The sequence below is a fragment of the Camelus bactrianus genome, chromosome 21 (assembly GCF_048773025.1).
Source record: "Camelus bactrianus isolate YW-2024 breed Bactrian camel chromosome 21, ASM4877302v1, whole genome shotgun sequence".
Classification (NCBI taxonomy): domain Eukaryota; kingdom Metazoa; phylum Chordata; class Mammalia; order Artiodactyla; family Camelidae; genus Camelus; species Camelus bactrianus.
This window is the reverse complement of record NC_133559.1, coordinates 7187568-7209707: the sequence shown is the minus strand read 5'-3', so window position 1 is coordinate 7209707 and position 22140 is coordinate 7187568. Positions and strand designations below refer to the sequence as shown.

The 22140-nt window shown below is 54.4% G+C and overlaps 1 protein-coding gene across 2 annotated transcripts; it reads right to left on the bottom strand.

The window, feature by feature from the left end:
- Positions 1–304: 304 nt before the first annotated feature.
- ATP8B2 (ATPase phospholipid transporting 8B2) lies at positions 305–22090 on the bottom strand. 2 transcript variants are annotated; one of them, XM_074349474.1, is made up of 28 exons: positions 21910–22090; positions 19364–19431; positions 17157–17215; positions 16687–16800; positions 16461–16559; positions 16122–16183; positions 15949–16021; positions 15601–15671; positions 15291–15370; positions 14224–14382; positions 13879–13967; positions 12356–12552; positions 9611–9819; positions 8721–8764; positions 8242–8407; positions 7728–7916; positions 7463–7578; positions 7208–7372; positions 7011–7122; positions 6766–6871; positions 6500–6641; positions 6176–6359; positions 5811–6034; positions 5470–5553; positions 4881–5126; positions 4605–4743; positions 2627–2757; positions 305–2433 (listed from the first exon to the last, which is right to left on the bottom strand). In XM_074349474.1, exons 2-28 carry the CDS (start codon positions 19392–19394, stop codon positions 2155–2157), a joined length of 3570 nt encoding a protein of 1189 aa, XP_074205575.1. In that variant the 5' UTR covers positions 19395–19431; positions 21910–22090; the 3' UTR covers positions 305–2154. The 2 variants fall into 2 exon arrangements, with proteins under 2 accessions (XP_074205575.1, XP_045371933.1); XM_045515977.2 differs by lacking the exons at positions 19364–19431; positions 21910–22090 and adding an exon at positions 18496–18953.
- Positions 22091–22140: the final 50 nt, after the last annotated feature.

Here is a 22140-nt window from a genome sequence, read left to right as displayed (position 1 = left end):
CGTGTTAGAAATGAGTTTGGCTTGTGTCTGGAAAAGCAAACAGTCCAGGTCCTTAGCACCCAGCCATCAGCTGAACACAAAGCCCCCACGGTCTGCCTTAGTCCTGCCCACTGCCCCGCCTTCCAGCTGAAACTCCGACCCCGGGAGGCTCACACACAGAGGAGGTGCCCCCCACCTCAAGTCAGACACTGTTTTCTCCTCTCCCGCCCACATCCACCCACTCAGTGCCATTCAAGAAACAGTTTCTGTCTGTACTTTTACCACCAGTCTTGGTTAAACATCAGAAAAGAGACAAATTACACACTTCTCAGAAATTGGAATTTTATAAAAAGGCATTTTTTTCTTATATCCATAAAATGATATAATTTTTGCAAGTATAGAAATGTGTCATAAATTATACAGAATGTTCCTTAATTACAGCTCAATGCAACTTGGTTCTTTCCTCCCTCCCTAAAAAACGAGAGAGAACCAAAAAAATAATATATATATATATAACTGTATATATATATATTTATATTTATATTTATATAATATAGACAAACCAAATATGAAAAGAAATCATTTCCTCTTTGGTATAAAAATCAGACTCTCACCTTGAGAGACACACAGACAGACATGATGTTGGGTTTGTAAACCGTGTGGCCTAAAGGAATTTCCCTGTCAAGCTTTCCCCGCCCCTGTTCCCTGCCCACCCCACCCTTCTCACTGCAGCCCAACTCCAGTTCCCTTGCAACTCCCACACTACAAGTGAGATCTCAGTGCCCCACTCCCAGCTCCACACCATTCCTGAGTAACCGCTCCGCTAGCAAAGACGAGGAAAAATCCTTCCTAAGACCGATTTGGTAGCAACTAACTTGGGAGACACCTGGACTGGGGAAGGGCTTCCTAGATGTGGGTGGCAGAGAGGGAGACCATGTGTGCGGACCAAGCCGGCCCTGGGCGGCTGTGTCCTCTGCTCCCCCTGCTGGCCTGGCTCCCAGTACAGGGACCCAGCACCTTTCCACCACCTTCCGCGGATGGGGGCCTTGGGGGGCGGGCGCCCTTGTTTACCAGAAGGGAGAAGCAGAGGTCAGCTTCCCTTCAGCCTCACCTCATGGCACTCAGCTTCCCGTTTCGGGCAGCCTCAGGTCCTGGGTGGTAGGTGTGGGAAAATACCCATGAGGAGGGAGAAGGGAAGTCAGAACAGACTCTGCTAATGAACTTGGGTCTAAATTTAAAATGAAAGAAAACATTCTTAGGACTAAATTTCATACCCATGTTTGGGTCACTGAGAAGGATGGGGCCACTTCGCCAGGCTCCAGCCCAGTACCAGCAGGACTTACGGAATCCAGGAATTGATACACATGTGTTGGGGAGGGGGTAGCACTTCACTCTCAAGGTGAGGAAGGAGACAAGACCAAACCCTCCTGTGTACTCTCCTGACACCCTCTACCCTCTGGCTGACAGGCCCCTCCCTCCCTGGTCAGCCTCTCTGTCCCTCACGAGAACCAGTGGCTGGAGGGCTCCTCCTACACCACTCCACCTCCGGCCAGGCGGGGGCACCCGTGAGTGCCGGCTTGCTCTTCCCCAGGAGAGTTAAGACACCAACCACAACAGAAAAGTCACATCAAGGCCTCCTCCACTTGCCAAACAAAAAAGACAAAACCAAACTGGACACAAACACAAATCAAGGAGTGACACACACAATGTGAGGGGCCCAAGGCCCCAGCAGGTCTCTGGCTTCCCGGCATGATACATTCTTGTGTGATTCAGGAACAGGGGCTCTGGGCCCCTATGGGGATCGGGAGTAAAAAAATACAGAGATCATAGTCTCCCTGTGGGCTCCCAGGAAGGGCAGGGGCAGACACAACCTCTCACAGTTTTTTCTTCTGTTTTTGGTTCCACATCTGATCCCCTACTGGGGCTGGTTCCCGATGCCCCAGCCCTGACTCTGCCCTTGAGGCCTGCCCCCTGCACCCCCCAGCTGCTAGGAGGGCCCTCGGCTGGGGAGCCCCAGCCACTTCTAGTGGGACCAGCAGGACAGAGTCTACCGGGGAAATGGGATGAGGACCCAGGCAAGGGATGAGGACCTGCAGTTCCCAGATGCTGTCCTCTTGGTGGCTGGCCAGCCCTGTGTGCGCTGATCACTGGCACGGGGCGTCCCCGTCCCAGCTTTTACCCCTTGAGGGGCTTGTCGGCCCCTCCACTGGGGCTGCTAGCGCTGTCACTCTTCTTCCTGCGCAGGCTCTCAATCCAGCTGGAGCTGGAGCGGGTGGTGAAGCTGGAGAGCGCCAGGGAGCTGACCCGCATGTTTTTGCCGGACATGATGAGCTCCCCGAAGCCCTCCTGGTGGGAGAAGGCGTAGCCAGAGCGCCGGGAACCCGTGCGACCCACCCGCCGCATGCAGCGGTGCTGGGCCTTCTGCTTCTTCCTCACCAGCTGGGTGTAGCGGACCTGGTGGGGCAGGGGGAGCACGACGGAAGGAGCCTCAGTCAGTGTCAGACCCCACCATGGGGAAGGGACCCAGCACACCCGGGACTGGGAAGGGCAGAGGACCAGCACCGATACACTAAACAGAAACTGCAGCTGCAGGAGTGCTGAAGCCCAAGGGCTTCCAGCCCCCAAAGCAGCCGACCTGGCCTCTCACCGTGTCTGAGAGATCCGGCTTCAGGTGCAGCCTGAGGAACCGAAAGGCGACCACAGGCATGATGCAGACGACTGTGGTGAGCACAATGGTCAGCCACACCGTGGGTTGGGCCAGGGTGTTCTGGGCATTACCTGGGAGCAGAGGAGTCAGAGGCCTCGGGAGTCACAAAGCAGGCAGAAGGGCAGTCCCCGGAGTTCCCCATTTCTATTTCTGGCAGCCCCACTTCCCCAGTCTCAAAACCAAGTCATCCCTGGCTTCCCGCTCCTCTCCGCTCCCCAAATGTCTACCTCCAAACTGGACACTAGCTCCAAACTCTCCCCACAACCTCAGACATCTCTGTTGAACGTCTAACAGGCATCTCAGTTTCACATGGTCAAAAAAGTACTGCTGTTGCCACCACCTCAATCTGCTCCATGTCTTCCCCAGCTCAGGAAATGCCCCCACCCACTCAGCTGCTCCAAGTACAAGCCCAAAGTCAACCTGACTTCCCCCACTCCCCATCTCAGACCCCTCATCCAATCTGCTGGCTCCATTTTCAAACTGCTTGTGGGATTCCACTGCTTTTCTCTCTGCTCCTAGCCACCGTCATTCGCACCTGGACTACTGCTCTAGCCTCCTAGCTGGTCTCCCTATGTCCACCTTTGCCCTTTACATTTTATTATCCACAGAACAGCAAGAGTGATCCTTTTAAAACATAAACCAGTTTATGACATTTCCCTGCTCAAAAACCTCCAATGGCTTTCCCACCACATTTAGATCAAAATTCATACTTTTACCTGTAAGAGCTTAAATGATCCATATTGATTCTCAACCCTGCCCCCTACCTTGGCCCTACCTTCTAACCTGGTTTCCTCTACTCCCCCAGCTCCTCGTCAGCCCTCATCTAAGGCTTCTGCATCACTGCTTCCTCTTCCTGGTCTGTTCCTTCCTGGAGAGGCACCTGGCTCGCTCCTTCCCTTTATTCAGATTTCTCTGTGCCAAGCCCCATCTTTTCCTCAAGAGGTCTCTGCTGACAACTCCTGTCCCTCTCTACGTCGCCGATATTTTTTATAGGACTTAGTTTCAGACATTGTATCTGTTAACTTATAAACTGTTTGTCTCTCTTGTTGAAATATGAGATCCAGGAGGGCAAGGATTTTGCTAATTGCTGCATCTCTAGGACCCAGCATAGCTGGTGACTGAATGCCCACTGGATGAGTGAATGAACAGATCTGAAGCCAATGCCAAGACTCACAAATGAGTCTTTGACCTCATGCCTCCCAACCAGCCCCTCCTGGCCACCCATCACTGCTACCCCAGCACCAGTTCTGAACAGCCTTGCACTCAGTCACTATAGCAGCTTCCTCACTGGCCACTACCACATTCATTTTTCTAAAGTAATCCTCTGATGCCATTCCCCACTGTCTCCTCAAAAAAAAAAAAAAAAAAAAAAAAAAAAAAGAAGAAGAAGAAAAAAAGAGAGAGAGAGACTCCTGGCAAGTTAAATGCAAACCCGACACCTGACAGCCTGGCATTCTGATACCTCAAATGGCCTGCCTGCCTTTCTAGCTTCTCTTCCACCGCTTCTCAATGGGTATTCTTGCCCATCTCCTGCTGGAGCACTCTCTATTTCCTGGAAAAAAGCGGCCTCCCCACACTCCCAGCTCTTCGACTTGGATTCTGTCTCCCCAGCCCTGGTTCCACTCCCAGCAGCCTTATCCCTGACCATCCCATAAGCAGTCACTTCGCTGACCATGAAGTCTGCCACCCCGACCTCCCCTGGAGACCTGACCTCCCACGGCCTGGCAAGGCTGCTCTTCATTTTCATGGATATGGAAGCCCCCTGAGGATAGAGCCTGGGTCAGATACACCAAGATCCCCACAGCACCCTGCAGAACACCTGGCACACAAGGAATGTTGAATAAATGCCTACCCACCCTGTTGGTCCCAGAACAGCTGTGATCCCTCACTGATTCAAGAGGAAGCCACAGGGACTCACCCACAAACCGGAACTGGTTTGGAAACATGTCGAAGAGCCCATTGCTGTGCATGGCGAAGAGGATGGCAAAGTAAACCGCTAGGCTGCCCCAGATGAAGAAGTGGTTGATGGCCGTCCAGTAGCCGGTATCCAGCCCGATCTGCAAACAGCAGTTATCACAGGCAGAAGGAGCATCCCCCAAAACTCTGTCCCCTGCCCAGAAACAGAACTCTAACGGCCAGGGACAGGAGGCTCACTCCTTTCAGAGGGGAGGGCTGTTCCCAGACTGCCTCATACCTGCACACTGACTACGATGACCAGAGAAGTGGCCACAGTGACTGCAAAGGATTGGTAGTCAGCCAGCTGGGTGCCATCATCCCGGGTGGCCTCAGCAAACACCCCATAGGGGATGAAGAACATGAGCACGGACGTGTAGATGCCCTGGGCGATGCAGATGAAGAATTCCCGCTTGTTGAAGAGGAGGTTCAGCTGGCCTGGCTCATACAGCTTAGGGTACTCCATGCTCCGCTGCTCTGGGACGTCCTGTGTGCGGAGGGCCAGGTGGCATGGGAGGCCTCAGAAGCTGCAGTTTGGACTCAGGACAGCCATGGGCTGACTCTGCCCTTGCCTTCTTTGTTCCAAATTCTTTGACAGCTAGATCCAACCTCAAGCCAACTGCCCCCAATCAATCTTTGTTCAGCAACCCAGGGGTGTTTCAGGTCCAGTGTAGCTGAGGAGAACCAGCCACACCCTGCCCAGCTCAAAGAACTGCCTTCCGAGGGGCCGCAGGCAGTGGGCACAAGGGTCACAGGCCCACCACTATCAGGTGACTCCCTCGCAGCCATGTCCTTCTGCCCAGCCCGCTCCATCATGCAACTTCTCGTACCTGATCGAAGACCCCCATAGCCAGGACTGGGAGGGAGGTGTACACGATGTTATAAAGTGTGATGAAATACTGGTCGTAGACGGTCTGAAAAGAGAACAGGGAGCAAGAGAGGAGTGAGCGTGCAGTCCTTCTTCACTCCAAACCAGCTGGAGGAAGATAGCCGATGTGGCCTGAGGAACGCTCCGGAACTCCCTGTTCACTCCTTCAACAAGCATTTTTAAAAGGCATGCATAAGACAACAGCTAGGCCCTAAGGGGACTGAGGGATGAACAGGACCGACACAGTCTCTGCCCTTAAGGAGCTCACAGAGAGGGAAGCAAGGGGACTGAGGAGCTCGCTACCTGGGCCGAGAAACCGCAGAAGAAGCCAAACCAGAAGTGGACCATGGTGAAAGCGAAGTTCTTGTAGAAGAAATAGCAGAGGAACTTGCACATGCGCAGGTAGGACCAGCGCCCGTGTACCAGCAGGAGGCGCTGCAGGAACTTGAACTGGGAGAAGGAGTAATCGGAAGCCAGGACAGCCTGGATCCCTTCCTGCCCGCTGATGCCCACACCAATGTGAGCCGCTGCGGAGACAGATGACAGGAGGATGAAGACGGCCAAATACTTCAGAATCCCACCATGTTCCAGCCCCCTTCCCCACCATCCTTCCCTGGGCCCCTCTCCCTGCCCTACTGCCCAGCCAACACACCTAACGGACCACTCACTTTTGATCATGCTGACGTCGTTGGCTCCATCCCCAATGGCAAGGGTCACAGCCTTCTTGTATTTCTTAACCAGTTCCACCACTTGTGCCTTCTGCAAGGGGGTCACGCGGCAGCAGATGACAGCTTTGCAGGCACAGGCCGTCTCCAGAAACTCCAGCTCCATGTCTGCCTCTAACGCATGAGCCTGGAACACAGAGGGCACTGAGAGAGCCCTGGTCAGCTCCCCCCAGTTCCCCTCTGAAATCCAAGGAAGTGGGAACAAGGTAAGAACCAAGAGCTGCTCTCTGAAGAGGTACTGCCCGGGCGAAGGACGGCAACACTTACCAGGCTGTGCCCGTTGATGACCAGGGCATACTCCCCAGCGACGGCTTCCAGGACGGAAGCGAGCTTGGAAGAAAGCTTCTCCTGGTAGGTGAAGCCGTTGCCGACGGTGCGGGAGGAGTCCATCATCTTCTCCCGGGCTTTCCTGTGAAGGGGGAATGGAACTGTCATCGGCCAGCAGAGGAGCAGGGATGCAAGCCCGATCAGGGAACCTCTGCCCGACACCCATGTACAGCGCAGAGCGTCTGCCTGCCTCGGCCCCTGTTTACCTGAGCTCCTCCCGCACTTCCAGGACCGTGTGGCCAGTGACGATGAACACCTCCGTCATGTCGTCAGTCAGCATCTTGCAGGAATAGCCAATGTTCACAGCCGTCTCTACCAGGAGAGAACCCAGGCGCTATGGACAGGCCCCCGACAAGGTCGGCGCGCTCTGCGGCCTGATGTCCTGGGCTTGTGCGAGGACCCAACAGGGCTGCGTCCAGATGCAATTTTCTCTGCTCTGCTGGGCTCTCACCTTGTTTGTCTCCGGTTAACACCCAGATCTTGATGTTGGCCAGCGTCAGGAGAGCGATGGTCTCTGGAACACCCTGCTGAAGCTTGTCCTCGATGGCCGTGGCCCCCAGCAGCTGAAAATACCACAAGGGCCCCTGGCACGAGGGTCCCAGGCACAAGCCCTCCTTGCTCACCCTCGGCCCACTCTGCAGCCCATACCACCATGTCGCTCTCAACCTCCTCGTAGACGCTGGCCAGCCGGTCCTCCCGGCTGTCCTGCGCCAGGCTGGCCTGGAGGCGTCTCTCAGCCCACTCCTCATAGTACTCTTCATCCAGATCCTTGTAGGCCAGGACCAGGGTCCTCAGCCCTTCGCCTGCGTACTCCTGAGGGAGGAGGCAAGACGCTCGGCTCTTACTCCCTCCTACCACACGCACAGCAGCAGACCCGCAGGGCCCCTCCTTCCTCACACCTACATTCAGGTGGTCAGTGGTGGTGTTGAGCAGCTCCTGGGTGGAATGGTGGAGCCTCTCCAGCAAGATGGTGTCAGCCCCTTTGCAGTACAGTCGGATCTTCCCCTCTGGATTCCGCACTAGGAGTGGGGTGGGAGAGAACACCCCAGAAAAATTCAGAAGGTGAAAAGCCCCAACCTGAACACATCAAGGGTCACCCAGCACACCTCACCCATCCTGGGCCTGCACGCCACCCCTGGACGCCCCAGCCCCCTGAGCCCGGCCTCACCTATGACCGACATCCGTTTGCGGATGTTGTTGAAGTCCAGGATGGCCAGCAGCTGGTAGGTGATGGCCGTGCCCAGCTCGTGGACAGTGATGGTCTTGGGGGTTCGAGAGCGGAATACGAAACCAAAGTTCCTGGCTGCGGTGACCAGGGCCCCCTCGTCTGGAGACTGGGCTTTGTAGTACAGCTCCCCTGGGTAGGAAGGAAGAATAGCGTCGATGGCCACACTTTTTTTTTTTAATTGAAGTATAGTTGATTTACAATGTTTCAGGTGTGCACCCAAAAGATACAGTTATATGTTTGTGCATGCGTGCCTGCGTGCATGCATCTATATCCTTTTTCAGATTCTTTTCCATTACTGGTTATTACAAAATACTGAATACAGTTCCCTGTGGTAGCCACGCTCTTGGACTGCATGTCCCACCCAGAGAGCCCCGGTGGCCACCCTGCAGAGCACAGCCTGAGCCTAAAGGCACGAGTAAGGTGGGGTAGAGGGCCAGCCAGCTCCTGGGCTCACCTTCATTCTTTTCTTCTGACATGACAGTGTGACACAGGGAGAGGAGGCGGAAGAACTCGTGCGTATGACGGTCCCCCATCTTGACAGCCTCCAAGAGGGTAGGGTCCCAAAATAAGAACTTCTTGTCAGCCAGAGGATTGAAGGAGAAGTCAACGGGTTCAGGCCTCTGGAGCAGGAAAGGGGTCGATCAAGGGGTTGTTGCCAGGCTGCCTCCTGGGGAGGAGGGGTCAGGAGAGTCTGTCCCCACCCTTCTGTCCCCTACCCTTCCAACTCTCAGTAGGAACGTCCAAGACCTTATCCATTGTGGAACTCAAGGTTACCGCTTCTGCTAGCAAGTCTTCTTTAAAACACTCATTTCCTCCAAGTGGCTTCCATTTCCAGACCAGACAACACATCACTCCTAACTCTACCACCTCATTCCTGGCCAGGCACCTCAAGTTTAGCTGGCACACAGAATCACTAGAGAGTCTGGACCTTACCTCTCCCAACTCAGCTTTGTGTCCCAGGACATCGAATACATCACCTACACACAACCAGGACAGAAGGAGAAGCAACGTCAGTGAGAGATCTCTCAGAACAGGCAGAGAAGCCCCCAGAACAGAACTCCCGCAGGCACCTGGAACCCGCAACCCTCGTCACTGAGTAAATGTCACATAGATTCACACGCTGACTCGAGGGACCAGAGGCACAGGCACCTTGGATCCTCAGAACCCCAGGGCTGAAGCCATGACACACACTGCTCCCCATCCCCATCCCCGCCACCCACTCCAGCCCCACCCAGGGCAGCTCCAGTTCCATACCCATGCCCCCACAGCCACTTCAGGTGCCTTTTAGGCCTGCACAACAGAGCCTCACACACTGGCCATGAGGCCTGGGTTAGTACAGAAAGCAGTCAGGAGAGGGACTCGCTCTGCGTAAAAGTCAGAGCCCACAGCCCCTGACCCAAGCCGTCCCAGCAGCGCAGCCACAAGGCCACTGCAGTGCGGCCACGCTGAAAAGACCGCAGTCACATTCCAGAGACTCACAGGGGCCCTGGACCGCACCACAGGGAGCGTCCAGCACTCCACCGAGGCAGCCGAGGTCCAACCTGGCCAAGACACCCAGAGGCCAGGGTCCTGGGCTTCACTCCAAACAGCCAAGGGGCGCCCCTGCTGCCCAGAGCCAAGATCAGGGTGAGGGTGTCGGCTGGCAGAGGAGGGGGCGGCACTGCTGGTGTCTGCTTCCTGACACAGGGCCCAGAGCGGACTCTTTCAAGGTCCCACAGACCCAAGTAGAAAAGAAGTAAAACCCAGAAGTGAAGACAACCGTGGGAGCACCAAGAGTGCCGGCGCGAGGCGCGAGCCCCCGGGCCCCGGCGGCGCCGCCGTACCGTAGCTGCGGCCGTGGATGGAGCACTTGTTGAAGACCATGATGTTCTGGGTGAGGGTGCCCGTCTTGTCGGAGAAGATGTACTCCACCTGGCCCAGCTCCTCGTTCAGGGTGGTGGTGCGGGCCTCCGCGGGCGTCCGCTTCTTCATGCAGAACATCTTCTTGTCCCAGTTGATGAAGTAGCTGTGGCCCAGGCGGATGACCTCCACACTGCACAGGGGACAGGAGGTGAGGCTCGGGGCGGGAGCGGGCAGGTGCCCCACCCACATGGGCCCTTGCTGCAGGCCCTCCGCCTGGGGAGAAACGAGACAGAGCGGACACCTGGGCATGGACACCTGGGCTGGGAAGGGCAAGGAGAGCCTGAAGGTGGAGCCGGCCATGCACAGCCGGCAGAGGGGCTCCCCGACCCCGACCCTCCAATGCTCTCCAGACAAAAAGGTGCAATGGGCCTGGGCAGGCGGGACAGACGGCACAGGCAGAGGAGAAGGGACTGAAGACAAGGCACTCAACCAGTTCTTACCTCAGGACTAATAATACAGAAACCATGCAGAGAAAACAAGAGAAAGTATAAGAGGGAAGGAAGAGAAAAAAAGAAGAGAGAGAGAAAGAAATAATGAGGGTGCTGCACGGGCCACAGCAACACAGGCGCCCCTGCAGGGAAAGGAAACCAAGAAGGCCCTGCAGCCCGCTCCTCGCTGCCCGAACACAGGCCGAGCAGGCTCCTTCCACCTGGCTCGGGGCTCCACAACCCGACCTGGGGTGTTCAGGAGGAACGCCAGGCAGACTGAGATGCTGACTCCAGAAGCAAGCAGGGCCTCGAGGGTCTGGGAGATAATACCAATTTACAATGGTGCGGCGCTCTGCACAGCCCAGGTCTGTTCACATCCTCTTCTTTACTAGGCATTACCTCTGGGATACAGGCTGTCAGCATCTCAGAAAGGGCCCTGTGTTCAAGTCCAGCACAACTAAGCAATGGGGCCACATGTGGAGCCCTGCTTCCAACCTAACCAAGGCTGCTGTCAGGATCTGGTGACCACGCAAAAAATGAGCCGGCTGGAAACGCCTTCATGGCCTTTTCCCCACTCAGCTGATCAAGCACCCCCTCCCCACCCTAAACACACACACCGTAGCCTGATGAGGCTTAGAAATTTTCTTAGACAGCTACCATGGGCTTCGAGTGAACTTGGATTACAAATCACAGACAGCAAAGTCCAAAGATTAGGGGGGGAAAGTCAGATTGGAAACAAGAAAACATTTAAATAGTAGTGAAGAACCAGAGTTGCGATGACAACAATGAACACGCTACCACCTGGTATTTGTATAGTAAATGAATTTTTAAAACGTATCTTCCAATCCAGGATCTTATACCAAGATGTCCCTGTGAAGAGGGTGCAACAGGTTTTATTACTCCCATTTTACATGAGGACATCAAGGCCCCGAGTGATTGTGGATTTGTCTGAGGTCACGTTGTTACTGAGTAGCAAGACGAAACCACAAACCTCCTGAGTCTCCTCCCAACCCTCGATAAAAGCCCCCCACACTGTATTCTCAGCACAGACCCCTCATCGCCTACTCGCTGTCATCAGCACTAGGACTCAGGGGCTGGTGGGGAGACCTGAGGACTATCTGGGGAATCTGTGTGAACACACACCAGCAGATGGGAAGAGTTCTGAGCGTCTCCATAAAGCATTTCCTTAAAAATGTCTCAGCTTCCCTATCTAAGGTGCAAGGGACTAGGTTCCAAAAGGAGCCTTCTCTCTTCTCTCCCGGCCATTCTCCCTCCTCCGGCGTCCCCCTCTTCCTGCTCCTTCTCACCAGCCTGGAGCACATGCTCTCGCCCACAAACATCCTACATGTCCTCTTGCTCCTGTTCAAGCTGCCACTGCCAGCCAGCACTTCCTAAAGCATTCTTTAGATTTTTTTTTTAAAGAATCTTTTTTTAGTGGTTTACTATGTAAAAGTCCACTGGCAAAGACTCAAGACCGTCCACAACAGGGGACAGCTCTCTGTCTCACAGCCCTCAACTCATGGTCCATGCTCCTGCCAAACGGTTCTATGATCATCCCGAGATTCCTGTCGCCGTGCTTTTGTTCCAGCTGCTACGCAAAGCCCAGTTCAACCGCCACCTCTTCAGAGATGTCCTCCTGGATTAACTGCACCGGGAGGGAGGCTCTGCCAACCCTCACAGCACTTGGTGCCTCTGTGGTATCTCAGCAGGATGCCTGGTATCTCGGTGTCTCACACTGTTTGCATCTCTCCTCCCCTACTGGTCTGCTGCTTTTGAAGGCAGAGGCCATGTTACACACTTGGTGTCCCCTTGCTTCACACAGAAGCCTAAGACTACAGGGACAATGACTCTATAGCACTAGTTCCCCTTTTGTTTTATAACATGTTTCGATTTCTCTTTCTCTACTAGACAAGCTCCTGGAGAGAAGGAGATCCATTCCTAACACATTTTGTCTGTGCCACGGCACCTAGCATGCTTCTTTGCACAAAGTCGGCATGTGATAAATACGTGCTGAATAAATCAACATGGTTCTTGTTCTAATACAATCCAAAGTGCCAGGAAACTGTGGTAATGATTGCTTTGCACACAAAGATAAACAGATAACATAAAATGTTCACAGCACAGGAAGGAGAGAACCCCAAGCTCCCTCTCGAGGACTGCATCTTCACAGAAAAGAAAACCTTGCTGTGGGACCACTTGAGCTCCCTGGGGAGGCCCTGGGGCAGAGAAGTCACATACCTGACGTAGAGCGATATGGGTACTACGGTGTTGAGGATGATGATGTAGGACCAGAAGGAGAGGAAGCCAGAGAAAAAGGCACTGTCCACCGCCTCATCCCAGGGTAGGTAGACCTGAAAGCGTGTCCCAACCTCGTGCTCCCAGATGGCATTGCCAATGGCCAGGATCACCCCCATGCAGACCAGGAATCCAAAAATCTGCAAAGGAATCAGAAGCAGAGGCTAGTAAGCTGCCATTTGGGAAGCCCTCAAAACCAAGTGCATCCCTGAAGGTTACCACTCGTTACCCTGAAACATCAAAAGTTCAGGCATCCTTAAAATAGTGACATGATCCAGCAGGAAGCACCCAGAACTGGTGATGGGTTCCAGCCTGCCACTGACCATCCCATGGCCTTCCCGCTGGATGCTTATCTCAGCTGTATGATGGGGAAGCTGAAATGTTTGTGGACCTGACATCCCAGAACCCTCAAAAATCTGCAAAGATGGTAAGAGTGGGGACGAACTACTTTCAATATACCAGGAAAGCTAATTGAAAATCACTCATTTACTTGAGCTAAACCTCCACAAGCCAGAAAAAAATGCCAAGTTTCTGTAATGTTCATCATCTCATACAGATTGCCAAAAAAAATTTTTTAACCAAGGAAACAAATTACGTCTTCATAAATGTAGATTTCTTGATAGTCAAAAAACTTAAAAGGTTTGGAGTCCTTGAAGAAGGATCATAAGAAAGTTTTGGTGGTTAAAAGACAAAAAGAGAGAGAGAGAGAGAGAGAGAACACTATGTGATTTCAGACATCCATCTCCAAAGCTGCCTCCACTCTGGATGCTTTGAAACAAACCAGAAACCCTCCTGATGTCCAAGGACCACCAGGGGGCGATGTGAGCCTTTGTCTGACACAGGCTGGGTTTCAGCAAACCCTGTAAGGCCAGGTAGGAAACTGTCTCACCAGAGGCTGGCCCCAGCCTTCCCAAGCTGGCATGTGGGGGGTCAGGCAGCAGGCAGTAGGGGCGCAAGATGGGGAGGAGAGCCTGACAAGGAGCTCACATTTCTAGCCAAACAAGAGAAGGATTCAGGAATTGCCAAAAATGAAAACAGAAACTTTTCCTTTGGGATCCTTCACTCTTGGAACTCAGGGGGAAAGACCCCGTTATCCATCCTTCAAATGGAAATTTTTCTTTTAATTCCCTCTCCATCCCCATGAAGGCCTCCTTGTCCCTGGCAAAAGCAAACAGAAGGTCACATGCTATACTAAGTCATCATCATAACTGGAATCCAGAGAAGGAAAGATTTGTTTTAACTTTCAGTTGTTAATTCATGCACGTTCCTAAGGTTTTTTAAATAACATCTTCCAGGTCCAAAAGGAGCCTGAAGTAAACACTGCCTTTGAGTGGCTGACCTGCTAGTGGCTTTAAAGCTAAAACCTGAAGCCTGACGACTGATCAGAGAAGAGAGATGGGAGCAAAGGGAACTGCCCAGGGAGAACCAGAAGGGCAGGCGCAGGAACCACGTGTGGGAAGCCTTACCCAGAGCACCAGTGTATTCATTAGGCGATCGATACTTGTTCTCTTGAATTTTGTCCTGCCGCTGTTCTGCATCAGCTTAGTGTCGGGACCTAGAAAGAAATAGGAAGGGCTACGAAAAGCAAATAACAAATCTGCCTCTGGGCTTCTTCCCTGGTCCCCAGACTACAGGACATCAATGTGGAAGAGGGACACTGGCTGGGCAAGAGGCTTGGACTCAGGGCTGGAGGGTTTCCACCTTTTCACCTTACACTCTGTACAGCCCACTCAGCCTCCTCCCACTTTCCTGAGGCAGGGGGTGGAGGCACCAATTCTTTCCCGTCTTTCTTTGGACACCAGGAGGCTCACCTGCAAAGATGACCAGCCCGAAGCACCACTCGGTGTTTCGCAGCACACAGCCCCGCAGCAGCATGTTCTGGTTGCTCAGGGGGAACTTGTTTTCCTTCCAGTAGAGGGTTCCGCTGAATTTGTCCAGCTTGTTGTTGGGAGGTTCGCAGATCACTTCACCTGAACGGAAGACAAGAGTGCCCCCACTCCAGGTGCAGTCTGTAGCTTGACCACAAGACAGCAACACAGAAAACACAGCTGAAGGAAGGAGGTGTTAGGACATGGGCCCATCTGTACACTGTTGGTGGGAGTGCGAACGGATGCAACTTTGGGGGGGAAGGAGTGAGGTGGCATGAACTCATTAAGTACACATACCCTCGGACCCAGTAATCCCACTTTGGGGACTCATTCTATGGAAATGATAGCACAGCTCACAACAATTTTTATTGAAGCGTTATTTGAATAGCGAAAGGCTGGAAACAATTGAATGGTCAGGGAAGAGTTGAATAAATTATGATCTGGCAATTCTATGAAACATGATGTAATTATTAAAAAGGAGATCAATTTCTTTCATAGTGATGTGATCATATACCTATGATGAATTCAATAGGTACAGAAAGGCACGCTGCAGAGATTTTAGTACAGTACGACCCCACTGGTTTACGCTCACATGTCTGTATGAACACAGGAGTGTGGGTGCATACACACTCACCTGCCAGTTGGCCTGGCTACCTCAGGGGGCTAGACCTGGAGGGCAGTGGGACTGCTTCTTATATACACTACATAGTTTGTCTTGTTAGAAGGAGTATCTGCCTGAGATGAATCAGAATAACTTGAACTTCTCCCAACATGTACAGCAAGCAGGGAGCTATCAGCCATGAAGATCTCTTGAAATGACCATCAATTCAAAAGTAAGTGATGGCCACCTAGCACTCCTGACTGCTCCCCACCTCCCCTAGTCACCACCAACCCAAAAAATGTCCAGGGAGCTGCACAGCAACAAGAAGCCAGAAAGAGAAGGTGCAACTTAGACCCCAAAACCCAACCCACCACCTCTATCTGAAAGCTGCTTCTCCAGAATTACTCACCATCAAACTTGGCCAGCTTGCTGATGTCTCCCAGTTCCGAGGTGACTGGAATCGCCTGGCGTACTTTCATGTTGGTCTCTCTGGAAGGACAATGTCCCTGAGTCCTGGTTCCCTTCCCTTCCTCAAGTGTCTACCTGGGGTCACCTGACCACGAAGCATCACCACCCCCCATGCATTACTGAGTAGGTAATACTTCTATACACCCAAATCCTTTCTTACCCCGAAATTTTCCAAAAGGGATGGATCCCAGACCCGGGAACCTCTTTCAAAAACAAGCTTTTTACTCCTAAGGAGACAGAATGCAACTCACCCATCAAGTTCTGCCGTCTCTATGTAACACAGCCCATGGGGTTCACTGCTGGAAAGGAGGAGGAGGTCCGCCTAGAAAGAAACCCTCTTGAGAAGGCCACAGACCAGTCTTCCACCCACAATGGACTCTTTGATGACCCCTCCTCCCACTAAGCATGCTTGGTTTGCTTAGTCTCAAGCACATGAATGGCTAGAAAAGAGGCATATTAACATGACACAGAAGCTTCCCACTCAAGAAGGGTTCCTTCCATGGGTGTTTAAAAGGCAACTGTCCATCAGGAAAGACTCATCCCTTTCTGCCAGAGAAAAGGAAGAGCCTGCAGGCCTAGAGAGGCACCTTGTCCCTTACCGCCACAAACTGGTTATTTTCTAGCTTGATAATATCACCAACACAGACATTCATCCACTGCTCCTGCTGGAGGCTGAGGCATGAGAAGATAAAGAAGAGGCTGTCAGTAGCTAGAGAAGTTCCCTTGGGACCCCCTTCCTCCCCAAGGCCCTTAGTCTCCAACAAGCACTCACACTCCATTGATCAGCACCTGAGACTGACGGTTATTCACCTGGTTATCACTCTTGTGGCGGAACTGAAGAGGGGAGAGGAAAGAAAGGTAAGACACCTTCTCCCACTCCAAGGGACTTAGATGATCAGTGGAATGCAGAGCATGCTGGGTACCACCTTGGATACACCTGTCCACAGGTCTACTCTCTCCCTGACTCCCCCTCCCTACTCTTGGCCAAGATATCATGGATCTAGCTGGACCAGGTAAAGGAAGGCAAGGGCACCAAGGAACCATCTTGGGTAGGGGAGGGTGAGTTGGGGATGGGGGTGGGAAAAAAGGTATCAGAATGAAAATAACTCACATAGTCATCAGTGGCATCTTTAACAGCTGTGATGGTGAGGACAAGAACCAAAGGCACAATGGTGGTGAACCAGGACAGGGAGGAGATCTGTGGGATTAACTGAAAAAAGGAAAGAGAAGGCATGCCTCTGAGGCCCCATCCTATGCCCTCTTTTCCCCTAGACCTTTCTCTTCCTTGACTTTATTCAGCTTTGTGAGTTGCAAAGGGTCTACCACAGGTCACGTACCTGCAGAATGAGAAGGAACAGGAAGTAGGTATTGGCAACTTCCTGGAACTGCTCAAAGAGGTTGACAGGCAGGAAGGTGAGAATATTGTACTTGGAGGTCTTGATGCAGTTACTCTGTGACAGTGGGAGAGAAGATAATGAAGCAGCCTCCAAACCCAACTGCAAACCAGATGGAGGCTGCCTCCTCCGTTTGCACTTCCCAAACCTCTGTCCCCGAAAGCCGCTACCATAGGTGTGGGAGGGGGGAGAGAAGAGCAGAGAAGGGAGTCTCATGAGGTCAGTGTACCCTGCTTCACTGACAGGTGAAGGCATGAAAAATTCAGCATGGTAGCAGATGGAGAGTGGCGAGAAGGCTGCCTCCCCCTCCCCCAAGCACTCTCCCAGCCAGCCCTCTGTCCCAACCTAGGACGCTCCTGCACCTGTCCCCTTGCTGACTTGGGTGGAGGGAACAGGTGTCTAGAGCCACTTACCGCATACTGGAATTTCTCATTGTATTCTCGGTCATTGGCCCGCGCCCTCCTTTCTTCTTCTGCAACAGAATGATGCTGCAGTCAGGAGCAAACTGAGGTCTGGCCCAGCACCTTGCTGGGCCCACCCCACTCTGTGGGGTTTCCACTGAGGGCCTGTGGTTCTTTCCACAGCATGGTTTTAAGGAGTTAGTATCACACCTGAGTCGTCACTAAGTTCTTCTCTCTAGTCTACCTCTCACCACCAGCCTGACCACCGGGCTCTGCGGGCATTACGCTCATAGGACAAGACGGTTTCTTTCCTCACCAACCACTGTCAAGGTCTTCCTCTAGAAGCACTTAGTTCCTCTCCCCCATCCATTTAATTGATGCTGTAGGAATTAACAGTCTTGGGAATGAATCTCCAGTGGAGCAGCAGCTGAAGACACTAAGCTTCCTTCCCTTGGGAACCCCTGCAGCTCCAGCCTCGGTACTGCCCTCCTCCTAACCTAGGGGGTGGGGAGGCTGACAAGACAGAGGGTCACTGTGCCCTGGAACTGCTCTGCGGCAGCATCCTAGCCCCACGTGCAGTCTCCCCCACAGAAGCCTCTGCTTGTCACATGTCACCAGCAGCAGCTTCTGACTGGCCCACAATGACATCATCTTATTTCAAAGCTCATCTTCAAGTAGGAGGAGGGGCAGGTCAGGGATATGGTTCATGCAGACTGAGACAGAGATGGAAGCGGGAGGAATGGGATGTACTTGAAGCAGTTGCTGTCTAACTGCGACCCTTCTTGTGCCATCTACAACACTTGCCTTCAACAACACATTTGTCACTACACCTATTCAGAACTCCCACAGATCTGGGACTGTAGGCATCAAGTTCGGGTCCCAGAACATGGGGGTGTCCTCCGAAGGGTTCTCCCATGGTCTCCCATGGTCACAGTGACCACAGGCTGAAAAAGGGGGTACCTGAGTTAGGCAGCAAACATGGTGACATGCAGCCAAAGGCAGCATTCCAGACGCCTTCCCTCAGCCCTCCCAAGCCCCCTGCAGAGCAGGCTGCAGTAACAAAACCTCAGACCACGGCATCCTCTGCCTACTCAGAGTGCTCTTTCCCTGTGTGGTCACTTTACTCCCAGAAACTTCCCCAGAGAGGATCCCTCAGGCTGAGTTGCGTGCGCAGTCATCAAAGACCATGCAAAAGGAGAGGTAGGGACTAGACCCTTCAGAGCCAGCATCTCTGGGTCTGGAGAGGAAAGGATCAGGGAAGGCTCGGGGGAGGCCGGGGACAAGCGAATGTGAGGGTGGGAGGAGGGAAATTAAGGGCTCAGGAGAGCTGCCAGTCACTGCCTCCCGTTACCTGTCCCCCAAGAAGGCTTCTTTCGGCTCCAGGAGTGGGGCGCCCCGGCCCGGGCCCACTTCTCGGGCATCTCCTTGGGGACCGTCATGATCCCAGTTTGAGCAGGGGAGGGCAGACTGTGGGTCTGTCCTTCGCCTCAGGGGCTCCGAAGGGGCGGCCCCCCGGGGAGGTACAGGAGCTGCGGCCACTCAGAGGGGAGCCCCGGCCGTCGGGCGCGCGCCCCACCTGCAGCCCCGGCCATCCTCGAGGCCGCCCGCCCCGCCGCCGCCCCCGACGCCCCCCGCGGACGCCGGCGCGTTCTGAGTGGCCCCGAACGCGGCGCGCACGCCCCGGGCTCCGCCCCGCCCGCTCCCCCGACTGCAGGGGCAGCCGCCTGCCAGCGCGCCGCGTAGGCGAAAGCCAGCGCGGAGCCCCGCCTCCCCCGGCCTGGCCAATGCGGGTGAGGGGACTGCCAGCGTTGTCCGGGGCAACCACTCCATCCCACCACCTCCCACCCCCACCCCCGCCCGCAGGAAAACGAGGTGGACCTGGGTGGGTGGAAAAATGAGGGGGGGCGACGAAGTGCGAGGGTGTAAGGGAGGAGATGGGAACACAGCACCTCAGGCTCCCCAGACCAGAGGATAGGAGCTCCAGGTGCCCCAAGATAAAAGTCTCTGTGCTTGGGGGTGAGGGGCAGGTACTCAGCTTAGAGACCAAGGAGAAGAATTCGGTTTCCTAAGGCTCCCCCTAGGATGGATGGGGGTTGCAATCTACCCTCCTTCAGACCCATTACCAGTCATTCCTCTTCCCTTTGCTCCCTGAGCCAAAATAACACTCACACTTGATGGTCCAAGGGATTCCCCCCACCCCCGCCCCCTGCCTGTCTTACCTGGGGGGCGCTTTTTTGCACACAGTGCCATCTCACCCAGCAAAGTCCCAGCAATCCCATGGGAGACCCTGCAGGAAGGTGACATATGCGTGAGGTCAGGAAGCTGAGGGTAACTCTTCATTCCCCTTTTCAGACTCCTGTAGAAGGTCTTCTTCCCCAGTTCTGACCTTGCCCCTCCCCCAGCAATCCCCACTAACTCCACACCAACACTCTACTCTTATTTCCCTGATGGCTCCCTGAAAAAGAAGACGGGACTTCCCCACCACCTCCCCTAGTGCCCCTTCGGAGCCACCTTGGATAACATGGGGGGACTGACAGTTTATAATAACCAAGACCTGCAGGGAAAGGAAGGGGGCAGAGATGAGGCCAGATACTGACAGGAGGGGCGCGGCTCTCAAGGTACCCATCCCAGGGACAATGGATGCCCCCATGTGCCCTCCTGGTGGCAATGAGTTGGTGCCTGTGTTTACTGGAAAGCAGAATTTCCACCAAAGGGTGGGGTTGAAGGAACATGAGTCAGGAAACACCTGGCAGAGCATCAGGAAACAGGGTGGGCAGGCTCCACCCTTCTCAAAAAGCTTATAACCTTCCCATCCCCCCACCCCATTACTGGGGCTTCCAGTATCACCTCCTCCAGGGGAGCTCACATTAGAAGCATGGCCTTCACTTCCTGCACACAGTCCCCAAACCACTTCCTCTCAGTCTGGGTCAGCCACCCTTCTGGGCCAGCAGAGGGGTCTTCTCAACTCTGGTGGGGAGTCATTCCTCTCTCTCCCCCACCCCAAAGCCTAGTCCAGCCAGTATGGTACTGAGTGCAAGCTCAGGGAGCATCAATCACAGAGGCCTCTACTTCTTTTCATCTCGCCATGTCCTTCCCTTCACCTAAAAAGGCAAAAGGCCTGGACTGCAAGACAGGGTCACAGAGCCTCATCCCTATTGCCCAGCCTGGCCCAAAGGAAGCTGCCAGCCAGGTCCTGAGTCCTCTAGTCACCTCCTCTTTTTTTGTCTGGGTGGAAAGTCTTCCTCCCCCTTGGTTCTCCTGTCTCCAGCCTACGGGGAACACCCCACCAGCCTGTCAGCCCCAAGAGATACTAATTGCCTGTCTGCCCAACCTCTATAATTACAGACTTTAGCCAAGGCCCTGTCACCCACACCAGGTCTTCATTCTGGACTCCCTTCCTGAACACCAAGCAGGCAATACTGAGAGCCAGAAGTCCTTTTCCTCTGTGACCCTCCACAACCCTGGCAACCAAGGGTGCCTGGCTCAGGAAGAAAAACCTCATCTATGTTTTAGAGATGCCAAGCCCTCCTCCACGGCCCCCAGCCAGGGTCTCCACCCAGTCTAGAGTATGAGTCATAGGAGGGTGGGGAATGGAGAGAGAGTAAAAGAGAGGATGCAAGGGTGGGCATCACAAGTTCCATAGCCAGCCCTGCCCTCGGCGAGGGAGGCGATCAAAGGAACTATCAGCTGAAAATCTGGATTTGAGTCCTACGAAAGAGTTAAGGAGCCACACAGGCTCTCAGGAGTCAGGAGTCTGGATTCCAACCAGGAAAGTTGTTTTACCTCTAAGACCCTGGGGAGACAGAAAGCTGGCTTGGCCCCAGACCTCATCCCCTCTGGGGGGCAATAATAGGGAAGGAGAAGGAAGGGGGGAGACCTGGGAACAGGGACACTCTCTCACTTCTCCTTCCCAGTCTCACACAGCATGGGTTTTCTGAACCCAGGCCCATCAGCCACGTCGCTCTGCCCCGTCACCCTGCCCCAGCCCCAGCCCCCTCTGCAGCCACATTTGGGATAAAAATAGCCAGCTCTGGGAAGAAGGCAATGCTCCATGGAGAAAAACGGCTCCTCCTCTAAGCCTGGCCCCTGCCCTGTTCCAGCCCAAACCCAGGAAGACTGACTCCTCTTTCAGGGGAAGCTGGCAGGGATATTTGTGGGCAGGTCAGGGAAACAGAAAGGATTGGAATCCAAGACCCCCAGCTCACATGCCACCAATACCTGGCCACTTTCCATCACCAAGGACAGAGCCCAGGACTTACCCAGGACCTCAGCTCTGAACTCCCAGACCTCCCACCTCTCCTTGCGCCCTTGGTTTTCCTCACGCACAGAGACCTCCACCTTACAGAGAAAAAGCCTCCCATTCCCGAACTCCCTTCTCCAGGCACCTAAACCCTCGGGCGCCGGGTACTTCTCTCACCCCCACAACTCTCTGGGCAGTTCTCTCCTCTCCTCTGCTCCATGGGCTTCTCCTCGGCACTCCCGCAACCCTTTCCTGGTCTCCACGCGCCCCTTCAGCACCCAACCCCTCTCATCCTGCGGACGGCCTCCCGAATCTCCCCCATCCTCAGGCACCCAACACCCTCCTCTCTCCAATCATCCACTCCCCCTCCTCCGTCTCACCAGAGCTCCGACTCCCTGTCCCCTGTGCTCTCCTGCCCACACCTCCGCACCTCCAGCCCCTCCGTCCCCGTCCGCAGCCCCATCTCCCCATCTCCCCCTGCCCTCCGGCCCCGCGCTCCCCGCGGCTGCCCCCGCCTCGCCTCACCTCAGCGCTCAGCGCTCGGCGCCCGCCCCGGCGGCCCTGTCCTGCCCATGCCGGGGGCTGGGGCGGGGGCGCTCGGCTCCGCTCCCCGCGGGCTCCCGCCCCCCCAGCTGCAGCCCCTCTCCTCACGGGGCCTCGGCCCGCTACTTTGTGTCAGTTTCGGCCACGGCGGGGCGGAAGTGACGGAGGTGGCGGGAGAGGGCGGGGGGCGGGAGGGGGTTTTGGGGAGGGATG